The sequence below is a fragment of the Anguilla anguilla genome, chromosome 9, assembly GCF_013347855.1.
Source record: "Anguilla anguilla isolate fAngAng1 chromosome 9, fAngAng1.pri, whole genome shotgun sequence".
Taxonomy (NCBI): Eukaryota; Metazoa; Chordata; class Actinopteri; order Anguilliformes; family Anguillidae; genus Anguilla; species Anguilla anguilla.
In genome coordinates, this window is record NC_049209.1 from 24409163 (window position 1) to 24423445 (window position 14283).

At 44.3% G+C, this 14283-nt stretch overlaps 1 protein-coding gene across 3 annotated transcripts in view; it reads right to left on the minus strand.

Moving 5' to 3' along the window:
- cblb (Cbl proto-oncogene B, E3 ubiquitin protein ligase) overlaps window positions 1-7661 on the minus strand; it is a 75287-nt gene extending 67626 nt beyond the window's left edge. For all 3 annotated transcript variants that reach the window (XM_035434457.1, XM_035434456.1, XM_035434455.1), the window contains exons 1-3: window positions 7338-7661; window positions 6526-6703; window positions 5426-5676 (exon numbers count right to left, since the gene is read on the minus strand). In XM_035434457.1, the coding sequence (XP_035290348.1) occupies window positions 5426-5676; window positions 6526-6693 (419 nt within the window). In that variant the 5' untranslated portion in view covers window positions 6694-6703; window positions 7338-7661. The remainder of the gene's footprint in view (window positions 1-5425; window positions 5677-6525; window positions 6704-7337) is intronic.
- Between the last annotated feature and the right edge of the window lie 6622 nt (window positions 7662-14283).

Consider the following 14283-nt stretch of genomic DNA (forward strand, 5'->3'; position numbering starts at 1 on the left):
ACGCCAAACACGGCCCGCACAACGCGCCTCTTCAGCCCTGAGCTGCACAGACCTCTCTGAAACCGCACAAAAAGCTCCTCAGAAAAGGCTGCGTTCAGCAAGCGAAATGCTCGTACAGCGCTGCCGCTCGGACGGTTCTGAAACGCGGGCACTTGCGCCTCTCGCTGCGACGGCATGTAAACCACTGACACGGAGCCATTTTGTGTGGCGGAAGCGGCCCCATATGAGAGTCAAGGTACACAAATGAATTGCATGAGCCGTAAGCATGGCTGTTTACACAGAACAGATGGCAGTGTGCTGAAGACTAAGATGCGGCAGATCTGCAAGAGAATGTTGCTCTTGTTTGAGTGCCAGAAATGTCCCCGCTGAAAAAACTCGCAAAGCCATTCAGTGCGCAACGCGCTGAGCGCAGCTTCGCCGGTTCAGGACGACCGTCGCCGCAGTCCACACGCTAAGGCCCTGCTGACGTCCTCCAGGGCGGGGCACACTCAAATCCACAGGCACGGCGTGTGGCCGGCCCATCAAACCACATTCAGTTTCACATCCCCATTCGAAAGGGCAACAACAAAAAAAAAAACAACTGTTGCCATCACGCACATAAACACGAATGGTAAATGGTAAATGGACTGCATTTATATAGCGCTTTTATCCAAAGCGCTTTACAAGTGATACCTCTCAATTACAATTGATACCACCTGCGTGAAAATAGTCCTCTCGTTTTCCGTAAACAGCGATTCTAGCGCAGCTCTCCGAATTTGCTCAGGCGAGCCTCGAGACACGGCAGACAGGACCGATGGGTGGCATCGCGTTGGGAGAGTGAAGAAACCACGGGAGCTTTTGGCGCCCTTCTCTCCTCCGGATGACCGGCCCACCTTACGGTTCCAAATCACGCGGGCCCTGCCGCGGGGGCAAAGGCGCCCCCTCGCCGGGCTTTCGTTTAAACTGCAGAGGAGGCAGACGGGCGACCGAACGCAGCAGACGCAGAGACGCCCTTCAGTCAGGAGCAGAGGGGCAGGCGTCCCGCCCGGTCCGATGTGACAGCAGGCTGCCAGCGTGCGGCAGGGATGCAAGACAAAGCGGGCGAGGCCGCTGTGGGGCACAGCCCAACCGATAAGGGCTTTCTGAGACTTTACCCTATTGGTAACACGTGGGTTTTAGAGTGTAAAATTTCACCGACTACCAATATGGCGGCCCGTCCAGTGAACTGTTGAGCTGGAATAAAAAGAGACCGTTTTCTGTGTGGATTGTGCACCGATTTTGCACCAACATGACTACGCAAAGCTACCCAAGAAGATTTTCCTCAATAACTTTTGTTATTAATATAATGTCAACTAATTTTACATTGAACATTGGCCATCAATACTGACAGTGAATAAGTGACACATTATAAAACAAGAAGCATATTTGAATCTCAAGGGAGCTCCGCTGGTCCTCAGGGACAGGCAGAGGGAACGCCGAAATTAACTGTCATGGACATTTCTTCTTTTTTTTGTTTTTTGCTTCACTTCATTATTTTGGTCATATGTGTGCGTGTGTGTGAGTCACTCAATAGGGGAAAAATAAAGACAGGAGGAGAAACACTTTAAAAGGCTTAAAAGATGGCAGGAAACTCATTAATTCCAGTGTCTTCACTCAGCATGTAATAATTCAATCAATCGCATGGTGCACAGGAGGAGGTAGAGGAATCTAACGAGAGCAACCGATTCATTTCTCCATCGCCGCCTCCCTCAGAATTTTAAAGGCACTTCATAAAAGCTCTCACAAGTGTGAGCTGATGTACGTGTTCATGTACGTAATATAACGGCTGTCTACAAAGCGCCGCAAAGCTTGTGCACCTGTGCGACGCTCCTCGCTCTCTCGGGCGTGTGCCATCTGCACGGCCCAAACCAGAGGAAGACCTGCCAGAGCAGCTGCGACTGCCATCGCCTCTCATCAGAAAGAGGGGGGAGAGACCCTACCCCCCCCCCCGCCAGCCAACCGCCCCCCTCCCTCGGCATTCAGCGAGCCCCTCCTCCCCTGTCTGAGCCTCCCTTTTACGCACCCTGTTAATGTCGATGCTAACTGACGGCGATGCACTTGCAGCGTTGAGCTTTAAAGAAACGCAGAGCCTCTTCGAGCTTTCAAACGTTCGTATGAGGTGAAGGGGTTGACACCGCTGGCTCAGCCACAGCTGCGATGTTTTTTAACGGTTCAACGAAATCACATCTTTCACACCCCGTTCTTTCTATGTCGCGAGTATGTTTAGAAAACAAATGTGTTAGTTCGACATTTAGACACCTTCTCATCTGTCAGACAAAGTGACAAACCCGCCAAAAAGCTGACTTTGGCACCAGCCCCAAAATACATCGTAAAACTCACTTAAAAACCAGGCAAAAATATTTTAGAGAGCCATTAACTTTGCAAATATGTTATCCTATGGCAAAGTTCAGATAAAAAGCTCTTAGCTTTGAAATAAGGGTGGAACAAAGACACAGTGGACATTTTTTTCAGCCTCACTCTTTTTAATCCAATCCTGGTTTTAGAGTGAGAGTAATTACATAAATCTGGCCCCAAGACCCGTACTCTTTGCTTAATTAGCCTTAGTTATGATTAATTAAGATCACAGCCAGCTCTGGCAGTGTTCCAGGACATATGCACGGAAGGACTCCATCCGCCCAGCTTACAGGCAGTCCAAAGGCCACTCTCAAACTCCCCCTGTAGAACTTAAAGAGTTCCCCGTCAACCTGACGCAAATGCATAAAAGAGAGAACATCAAATTCAATGAAGCTATCTACTGTAAAACTAGTAAAAAACCTGATCGAAGTCACCTGATCTACACCCTCTCAAAATGTGAGCTGCCACTCAAAGTACACCCCTAGGAGAATAATATACAGAATATAACAACGCCAGGCCAACATAAAGCGATGGCATTACAGTCCTCCCATGCGGTAGCTATAGCATCAGCAGTTATGAGGCTATGAATGTTTGATGTCTCTGTGCAGAAATACAGTCATTTATTACAAACCAGGCAACCAATTTGTGCTAACATCTGGAAGCGGTGAGACACGCAACACGTGTTCTACTAAAAAAAGCTCTTGCTGATCCCTTTATTTCCAAAAACCAAATGTGTGTATTAAATATGTCTTTCATAGCCCAAGACATCTGAGGAGTAACCAAATGAATGCTATTAATGGAATAAAATAAGGGAGAACTTGACTATACCATTAAGATGTCATTACACCAAACTCGGGTCCAAATGTGGTTTCAGGGTTAAAGACAGTGTGGAGTTGAGGTTTTCCTCACCCTGGAAAGGGGAAGCCACTCAACACTTCGCAACTCCACATTTACAGACCAAACATCCTCACAGATATGACATGTCCTCAGGAACCAGAAATGTATCAGCGCAAGAGAGGGCAGAATGGTTAACACTTTCAGCCCGGCCAAGTGTTATTTTTAACATTTTAGTGCACTCCTAACACCATAATGAAACAAAACTAACGCGCTTTGAAATTTCTTTCATAGTTAATATCTGCCAAAAAATGGTTTCCAACCACAAATGTGGTCACAATTTTCACCCTCCCCGCCCCAAATTCAGGCAAAGACAGTTCAACTTTAACCTACAGACAACATGTTTACAGCACACTAAGCTAAAGGGGCTTGTGTACTCTCACGTGAAGTATAATTGGAAACACACATGTGGGGACTGTTTCAATCATCTTCCAGTAGTTCAGCTAGGGGGGGAGATGGGGTAAATTTTACGGGGTGTCTCACGAGCTGAAAGCCAGCTGAGCAGTGGCCCCGGGGGCGGGGGGGGGGGGGGGTGAGGCCCGCAGACCTAGCGCTCAACCGTGCGCCTCACGCTTCGCTTTGTTCCCAAGTCAGCCTCATCTGCCCTTGAAGCTAAAGAAGCGGATCAATCCGGCTGATTTAAGGCGGGGTGACAAGCCGGACGTCGCTGACTGACAGCTGATACCTCCGACCGCAATGTCGCGCCTCACGGACGTGACAGAGCGTCAAGGCAAGCTGTCGCCAAGCGTCGTCCGGAGGCGAACGAGCGCGGTTACCTCCACTTCACCCCGGCTCACTGGAGCGCCCCCCTCACCCAGCGCTCGCACATCACATTCAAGGAGGAACTGTTTTTTCTACCCCACAGCAGACAGCTATGGCATTAAACTAATGAGCCATCCATGTCCTCAGACTAGGGATATATGGCTTTGTAGAAGCCTCTCTTCTAATAGGCCCTATAAAGAAATCCTGGAACCAGATGCTGACAACGGGACATACAGATGAGAAAACGCACACTCCCACAAAAGAAAATCAAAATGGTTTGAACCCCCTTTCACTGCTTCCTTTTTTTAATTCCGGCAAAATACATTCAAATTTGGCCAAGAAAAACAAAAGATCTACATCTGGATTCAATTAAAGCTTATTAGAGTCAATCTCCAACAGAGACACCACGCTCTTAATCAGGGCCATATACTGTATTCCTGGTCTCGGATTTCCAAAAGGTCATGACCGCCACACTGAACCAGGAAGAAAGTCTAAGGGTGCTTCCTCTCCTGAGGCTACAAGACTCAAAGCCCCTTCTCAGGCCCACTCCAGCTTGCTTAAAAGTGATGGAGAAGAGAGAATGAGCTCATCTCCTGATTGGTCCTGGACTCCAGATCGCGGAACCAGGAAGGAGACCATCTGCAGTGGAGGCCACCTCCACGAAAGGCCGAGCCAGGTCATGGAAATGAGGAGGGCTGGTCTCAAGGTCAAACTCAAGTTTCAGAAATGATCAGCGGAACCCCCGAGAAGACGCCATGGCACTGCTGCTAACTCTGTTCCCCAGTATGCTACAAGACCAAAACATAAATGGCACGACTGTGCTGGGATTGAAACAACATTCTTGCTCATGTGTGAGAATCAGCTTAAAAGACATGAACAAAAGACATGTGCTGACAGGCACTCTTTGGAAACCCACCCCCGCACCCCCGCACCCCCGCACCCCCGACCCCGTAATCCGAAAGCCACTCCTGAGCTCACTACAGAGTAGAAGGATCCATGCTCTGATATAATAAACAGCCTTTATGACCGTAAACAAATACTACGCTTCGTCAGCACTGGACACAGAATACAGCTTCCAGGGAACAAAAACAGAATGCAAGAGAATCATTTTGAAAAACCACAATTACAGAAAGACGCAGGTTCTCCAAGGCTCTTAGTGGCTGCAAAATGATTACCAGTGACTGCGGTTTCTCCACGAGTGAGTTCACAGTGAAGTCCCGAGCTCTATGAAGGGCGGTGTGGAATGCGGTTGATGTTTACCCACGTGAATGGACTGAAAGGTGTGACACTCGCTCATAGGAAATGATTATCGAGAAAATGCAGATAAAGGTCAGGAGGTACGTGAACCGGTGCACACTGGGAAAGGCACGCCAGCCCGGGGGAGTTAGCATCCTACCTGTCTTGCGACTGCTCCTCGTACATCCTTTCCTTGCCCTCCTTAAAGAGGCGAATCGCCCTTTTCGATTTTTTCATCAGGCTGTCAATGTAGATCTTAAAGTACTCGTTCTCGCTCAGCTGGGTCAGTCTCTGGTTCTCCTCGTATTTACAGAGTATTACCCGCAGGTGCTGATAGGTGTCCGGCAGGATATCCAGTATGTACGGCGGGCTGTTCTTTAACTGCAGTCGTGGGTTCTGGCATAGCCGCACCTATAAGGAGAACAAACTGTGAATGGACATGCAGTCATTCAGCAAAGAATGAGCTCTACCTCTGTGCCCATACCAGGGTATTTATAAGTACCTTGTTCAGGACTTTGCAGGTAGCACACCGGGTATTTTGAATACAATTCCTTTTCACACAGTAACTGGCAGCTCTGACACTCTGGGCAGTGCCAGGGTGTGAAGATCACGTTGGAAGTTGTCACTTAGTCACACTGCGCAGAGGCCGTGGTCATTATTGTCACTGGTGCTCCTGCTCTATTCTTACATAGTGCCGGCTACAAGGACAATTGTGAGAGGCTGTTCTTAGATGACGACCTTTTAGCGGCATTTGATGTTAAAACCCCTCAGAGCATGTTCCATAAAAACCCGTATGTCTTTACACCTAACCCCGCTCTAACTCTGCAGTTGTCACATTAGCATCTAATTACAGCCGTCCTCAGGATTACAAACAGGCTGAGACTGCCTCTTCTACATATAGGAAGAGACGTGCAGCTATTAACACCAAAATCACTATCCTCCTTTTTTGCCATGTCAAAGGTACTTTTCAGACCACAAATCTACACTCACGAAATTACGCAGTTTTTCTTGGAAATGAAAACAACATCTCCTCCCTCTAAAAATCACAGCAAGGAAATCTGATGCTATAATTTTCTGGAGTAATGGAAAGCTGGTTGCGTCATGATTTGAGGAAAAGTACGCCTGAACTTAGGTAGCCTACACGCTTGTCATGCATTTATGACAGCTAATTTACAACTTGTTTTGCGCTACTTAACAGTTCACTACAATGTTAGAGTGGTACGCCCAACACAAGGCGCAAATCTTCAGCACATAGCCTACCACTTTGTCCATGTGTTTCCATGTCTTCTCCACCGTTCGGCGGTCGGCGGCAGCTTGTTTCGGTCGACCAACAACATCCTGGATGCCATCAAAGATGCCTAAAATCCGGCCTTTTCGTGGGTTCGGTCCGCGACCGCCAGGGTTTCGTCCGCTAAGTGCAGTTGCCATTTTCTATACACTTAAAAGAATACAAACATCTTTCTTAAATTATTGTTAACAAGGTAGGCTATGTATATGTCACTGTTAAAGTCGTTATTTGGCTACCAGAAGCGGCTAGTTTGCTACATAATAATAACAGCATCCACATTACACAACTTTGACGTGCGACACCGACTACAGTTCACGCAATATTAACTGTTCAAAGAAAGTTTAAACCAGAATCAAGTAACACTTTAGAAAAAACTAGACTAAAGTTCCTCCTACAATATTTGAGCTGTCAAGTCGGCATCCAGTGTTAATCACATACACTATAGCCCAGTAGTCTACCGCATGTCATTCAAAACAACTGAAACGAAGTTATTTGCATCCGTAGGCTACACGACGATATCTGAAATTTAACTTACGGACAGAAGACACACGTTGTTAACAAGAACTGCTCAGACTAAATCTCCTGTATAGGGTAAAGGTACATAGCTAGCCAGCCACATCCATACAGTAGATGCGCGAGTAACTGATTATCAATAGCTAGCGAACAGACATGGTAGCTACATATCGGGCAATCGCTTAATTGTAGGCTAGCTGCTTTCCGAAGTTACTTGGTTAAGACTACAATGAACCATTTCCTTAAACATCTTTTGACAATCCCGACTTACTGCGGCAAAACACCCGGTAGCCAGCGAAGCGGGAAATGGCAATGGAGTATCCTTTAGTTCGAGCTTCCTCTAACAAAATAAAAAGGGAAAAAAGCTTGAAAACAATATTATCCTATAGAAACTGTTATAGCTTCACTTTGTCGGTCAGTCGCTACCAAACATTATTCCGTGGTTGACCCGAAATCAAACAGTATTCTACGTCTACTAAGTATTAAATTCTCCCCTACGCTCAAGTCAATGTTGACACTACACCGTTTAAAATCAGAAAGCTTTAAAAGCCTTGCTTTAGCAACCGAAGCAAAATAAGCGTCTCACTCACTCCCTACCCCGCCAGTATCGAAAATGGGAGGAGGAGCACAGCGGGCGGACAGGGCGGATCGATCGCATCAAGTAACCTATCAAAAACCAGACTAGCATGGGGGGCTGGGTAAGCAACGTGACAGAACCCGTTTATCGCCAATTAAAATCAAGAATGAGTTGTTGTCGACGGTCTGTTGGCAATTTTTGGTGGCCAATAATGTGCCAATTACTTGTCCAGTAGGTTGTTCTTTCAAAAATATGCAAATATACGATTTCCTACCAACTTCTCTGGTGGAAACGGATGAGTTGTTTACTTCTACTTACACCACGTGGAAATAGACTACCCCAGCAATAGCTGACAAAATGAGTATGAAATGTAACCATCTAGTATGACCGGCATATGTGTTAATAACTGTTTCCATAATATAATTCAGTAGCTTAGTATTATTTTTAAACCATTATAGGTAAAAAAAAAAATTAAAAAAAACATGCGCATCTCCAAGTCCAGCAGCTCCAACTGCACTGGTTATACTGAGATTTGTTAGTAAAAACAGTTTTTACGTGGGTTCTACAGGCAGAAGAGATTACTTTTAGTTGTGAGACCTACACACAGCTTGAATTGGATCTTATCACTCAGATTAATTCCTTGGAGATGGAAATCAGCAGTGGCGCTCCTTAAATCGTGAATACAATAGCAGACATTTGGGGTTTGTGTTGGCGGAGCTTGAAAAAGGTCTCATTAGAAGTTGTGACTGTGGTATAGCCTAAAGTCAATTCATAACTGTGTCGCCACGCTTTCTGTATTACTGTATCTGTTTCCCTGTCCCTTGCCAAATCCGTTTCCACCCTTCACCGTGTAGAGTGGAAATGGATTTGGTGAAGGACAGGCAAACAGGGAAGTGTGGAGACACAATTATGAATTTATTTGTCAGTTTTATTTTCATATAGTTTATATTGGGAGAAAAAAAACATACAGAGTAGTACTGTAAGGTAACTGGAAGATTTACACGCACGTTTAATAGATTAAGTGAGAGGAACAGAGAGAGAACACGGAAAGCCAGTTTCCAATCTTTGCATATACAGATATATTACATTAATTACGGAGAAAATGCTATAATTAGAACCTTCTACCATGAAGGCGCTCAGTTACATGAAATCTAGGTTACATGCTGCTTAAATGCATGGAAGATTCTGACACAATGCTTCTTGCCTGAATCTCAGCATTATGTTATTTTACAAAACAACAGCTGATGTTTTGGTTTTACAGATCATCAGAGCCTTTGTAATCATTTAAAACACAGAACTATATTTTATGAACAAATAAAATAAAAAATGGTGAGTACTCAATTACTCAACATCAAACACAACATTGCTGTGTATTAAACGTGGTCATCCTGCAGTAAAATTGTATAGACAATCTTGGCATATTCCTGTCCACTGTTTTTTTTTTCTTTCCTGAAAGTCAGGCTTGAGTGATTCCATAGTAACAGATATAATCTAAACTAAACCTTGAATGTAGTACACAAATGATCTGAAATGAAATAACTAAAACTTGCATTTTTATGATTATGAAATCATTTCTAATTTGTGCTCTAACCTACTAACTTGGAAGCAGAAAAGTTTAGATTGTCATTCTTGGATAAACACATCTGTTTATGTTCCCTCCTATACCTGTGGCACAGACTGATTAGATTTACTTTAATAACGTGAGGTACAATATGTTACAACAATGTTGCCATAGCTATTGAGTCCTGACAAACGAATGACCCATGAGTTGTAATGGCATTTTTTTTATGCTAGCGTGTTTCCAGGACACACATTTCAGAGTGTTCTTATTTATTCCATCTTTGGTTTCCTGCCCTTCCATTCAAGCTGCAGCACCAGCAGCAGGTGGTGGAAAATGAGTCATTCAGTAAGAATACAGATATTTTAAAATATTTTTTTTTTCTCTATTAGACTGGCACACTCTCCTTCTTTTCGCAATGAGAACCAGTCCATTGAGAAATTTGACATCTGACACAAAGCACTTTCTCGAGGCCTCTGACATGCACAGCACCTTTAATGAAAAGCAGATAGCTTGAAGCTTTGACCGCAAAGGTCACCCGATACAGGATCTCACTTATTAAATCTGAGGACCCAGGGTCTGTCTGTAACGACATGGCAGTGCACAGAGGGGAAACTGGATCTGGGGCCTGCGGACGTAGCTTTCATCTGCAGGAGAAGAGGAAAAAAGTGACAATCAGAGAGGCACCATCTTGCCCACCCTCCCCCCGCCCCCATACAGCCTGGGTTCATGAGTGTGTCAGCCAATGCGTTTTGCATAACCTGAGGTGAACTGTCATTCTCAGTGAGAAAAAGATACACCCTTCCTATTTCATAAAATGAACATTTATTTTTAAGAATCTTATTGCTGTTGTCAGCAATGTAAGCATTTCAAATGGTGAAGAGTTGCAAAACAAACAAAAAAAACAACTGTAGATTGCATCCAATACATACAAATGGAAAATATATTTTTAAAAGATCAATTAATTACTGTTTTGACTTTTTCTAAACAGTTATCACTGAGGTATTTTAGTTTCCCTGTATAATGTTTACATAGCCATGCCTAACAATTGACAGCCAAGGATTCCCTGAATGTTAGCACATGGTAAAAAGGCTCCAGGGGGTTGCCTTGTAAACTGTCTATCCAGCCCCAGTGGTGGGAGTAGGCAGGCAAGGTCATGCATGGGAGGCCAGATAAACAGCATTTCCGATGTTACTTCTGACATCCTCAGTTGGTCAGCAAAATTTGGGCTGGCAGTTGGCATGAAAGCATAACCTGCGAGGGCCGAGAATGCGCTTGTGGCCCTGTGTCCTGTATCAGGTGTCAGAGAGACTGAAGCTCACCCAAAGACATTTACAGGCTCTCACACTACTTGTGGGGCCAATTGCCCCCCTGCAGTTGTCTATTATTTTGAGGATCCAGTTGCCCCTGCCTCAAGACAGACTGTTTGAAGAGGTAGTGGGTAGTATTTACATGTCTGTAAATCTTTTTTTTACAGCATTGGTCAGCTGTGGCCATTTTGTTCAGCAGCCAATAAATTGCATGCTTTGAGCCATGCAGAATGGAGTGTACGTTCTCTGTACTGCACCAGACCCAGCGAATAGCTTTCTAGTCTTTACCTCAAACTGCTCAAATTTCCAGGTGTATCATTTTGAAGATTGTGCCTGAGGTGAGAGCAATGAAATACTGATCAGTTTGACGTACATGGACATGCTTTTCAACATCATTTATCAAATGAGGATTCAGTTATAGGAACCAAACACCTCAGTGCATATTTGTTCATTCACTCAGTCAGTCAAACCGTGAAAAGTGGTTTGCGTAATTGTTTTGTACTATTTCAAGCATGTAATGGCCCTTTCATTCAGATTATGCAACGATGCATTTTGAAAAGTGTGCAACCTGAAACTCTGGCATGAAGTCTTTCATTTTTCCAAAGGAGACAGTGGCTTTTTCCCCCACGGTTTGGAAATGCTATGATGGATCTGAAAATTGAGAAATCGAGGCTGTGTTGTGAGACGGCCATTGTGTAGAGCCAGGAAGTTCTCCAGACCTTTCTTATGGCCAAGCGCTGCGATTAGTCAGTTACCTGAGAATGGGAGATTCAGAATGGCCAGTACAGAGAAGCTTGTAATTCAGCTCATCTCGCTGGAATTGCATGGTACCCTTGACGACGGGAACACAACTGTCTGTTAAAATGGAGCATCAGTGAGCAATGCATGTTTACACAGGCCAGGCCTGTTTGTCACAGACTGAGGGCACAGGAGTATGCTTCTTCTCTTCCTGGCCTTTCAATAGCATGTGTGTGACCGGATGTTTGTTGGTCGGCTACAATGGTTCTCAAGTTAACATCATCAGAGCGTAGTGGTGTAGCTATGCGGCTTCCAGGCCATAATGCCTTGTGTGTGTGTGTGTGTGTGAGAGAGAGAGAGAGAGAGAGAGAGAGAGAGAGAGAGAGACTGTATGCATGTTGTGAAAATGTGTCACTGTTCGTCAAAGTGTTGTTAAGTGTGTGAGTGTGGTGTGTGTGACTTTCAGTGTGTTTGTGTGTATGTATGAATGTTTGAGAATGTGTGGGATAGTGTGTGTGTGAGTGTGTGTGTGTGTATGTGTGTGTCCACGTGTATGCATGTGTGTGTGCGCGCATGTGAGAGAGAAAGAGAGAGAGGGATAGAGAGACAGTGTGTGTGTCTATATGCATTTTGTGTAAATGTGTCAGTGCATGTTTAAGTATCGTGAGTGTGTGAGTGGGGTGTGTGTAACTTTCAGTGTGTTTGTGTGTGTGTATGTATACATGTTTGAAAATGTGTGTGCGTGTGTTTGAGAGAGAGAGAGAGTATAGAGTATACTGCCCACAGTATAGTAAACAAAGGTTCAGGACGAAGGACGGAAAGCAAAAACATCCGGTGGGAGTGCTCAGGCCCTGCTGATAAGGTCTGGGAGCTGAACATAGGCCCACAGCACTCTTACTGACAATAGAGCAGCCTGAGAACCCCACTGACAGGCGCATTATAAATAACTTCCTTTTATAATGCAAAGGCAGGCTGTTCCATGCCTGGAAATGGAACCGTTCAGCAAATTGACCGGTGCAAAAGCACCCCTTATCTACCTTCACTTTTATTACTTTCATTTCTTTCCTGCCTTTTTATTGGCCCTTAAACAATGGAATATATATATATATATATATGTATATATGTATATATATATATATATATATATATATATATATATATCATACATATACACACCTCTCTTCATCTCTATTCATAATACGAGATGGTGGGATATATAATATTTTAAGAATTGTCTGAAGAACCAATAAAAGTTTGGACAAAAAGGAGGTGGCTGATGGGAAAGATATCGTTGTTCTGAAAAACTTCAGGACCAGCAGTCACTGAAGTAAGTGCAGTGGGAAGGAGTGGGTCCTCAGGGATTGAAGTGAAGGGACACTCCCACCACACCCCGAGGGGCAGCCCACATGCAGACGTTATGCGTTTTGTGCTTTAATTACAGCTCGGGAACCTTTGAAAGCTCCTTCAAGACACCTTGGATTGTTCTTGTTTAAAAAAATAAAAATAAACCCAGGGTGAGTTTTTAAAAGCTCTTAAACATCTACAGCTACAAGATGACCTAATCTCCACATACATATGCTGAATGACAGAACTAAGATATCATTTTTCTAGAAACAGTACACTAGGAGGCCTTGCAAACATCGAAAGCACATAATAACAGTTCCAGGAGTCTGTGCCCTGCAGCAGAGATTTATAGAGACATCTGAATTCCACAGAAACTATATTGTCAGTGGACAGCCTGGGTGTGACACTCTGGACCCATTGCCACATTTAGATTTCCCATCTCTCCCAGGCTGACGCTCCTTGGCTCCCCTTATGAATGGAAGGATTCACTGAGATTTCCACAGGAAGGAAGCTGCGGTGACGTCGCGGGGGCCGCTGACATCATCACGCTTTCATATCCCAGCATCCCTGACTCACAAGCTCGAGCATTCAGAAGAATTTGGGGAAAGTCAGGAAACGGCGTCTGCATAGCAGGATGGAGGGGGTGGCGGGGGAGGGTGGGGGGGTGGTGGGGAGGGCAGTCGGCTGCCTGACCAATGAAAGCCTTAAAAGGAAGCAAGCCGCGTTCCTAAACATAGCTGCCAGCTCCTCTGTTGTGAAACTCAACACCCTCTCTGAACGAAAGCCAATCTTCTCCTCCAGAAGAGGGGGCTCCTGCCACAACAGTTTTTTTTTAATGTCTCTAACATTTTTTTAAAAAGCTGAGGCCAATTATGAAGAAAAAACCTCCGAATTAATTGAGTTCGGGGAAAAGACAGGATGACCTGACAAACAGTAAATTAAGTAAATGAGGCAAAGTCAACTGCCAGCTATGATAAACAAATTATGCTGGAAATAAAACCTTTCTTCCTGTTGATGTGCGAGTAACGATGAATACAAAGTAGGCAGCAGATAATGACCACATCTCAGTCTGACAGCAAAAATGAGCTTTTTCTCACAGGGGAATTAGCTCCACAGAATGTGAGACCCTTTCATTACATTAGCCCTTTTTCCATTCTCACTTTTAGTGAGTGTAGTGAATATAGAGTGTAGAAAGTGACATTCTCAATTTTCTTTTTTAAATAAAATGTGATCAAAAATTTAATTTAATATGATTTTGCAGGATTATGTTTCATTGCATGGGACAAACAGTAATTATCAGGCTTTTAATGAGCTGCATTGCTCATTAGTTCTAGAAAATGCCTAACCATTTCCTATATATGTACTTATGGCTTCTCTTAAAGCCAGACTTAAGAATTTTCATCCAGATGTCCACCAAGTAGTGGTATATTTTATTTAAGCCGATGCTACACTGTATACTGTTGAGCTACTAATATATCACCAGTCATTATGGCAGCAAAGTCAACTGGAATAATCAACACACGACTAGCATTTGCCTCGATGTACAATACTGGTATAAAAAGCTAAGGGTTCTTGAAGCAAGCCTCAGGTGATTAACACTATTTTTGGAGCTAATGGATGTGTATGTGTCACCATACACAGCCTGTGTAAATGAGCTTGCACATAAATGGACGGGGAAGAAAACACACTA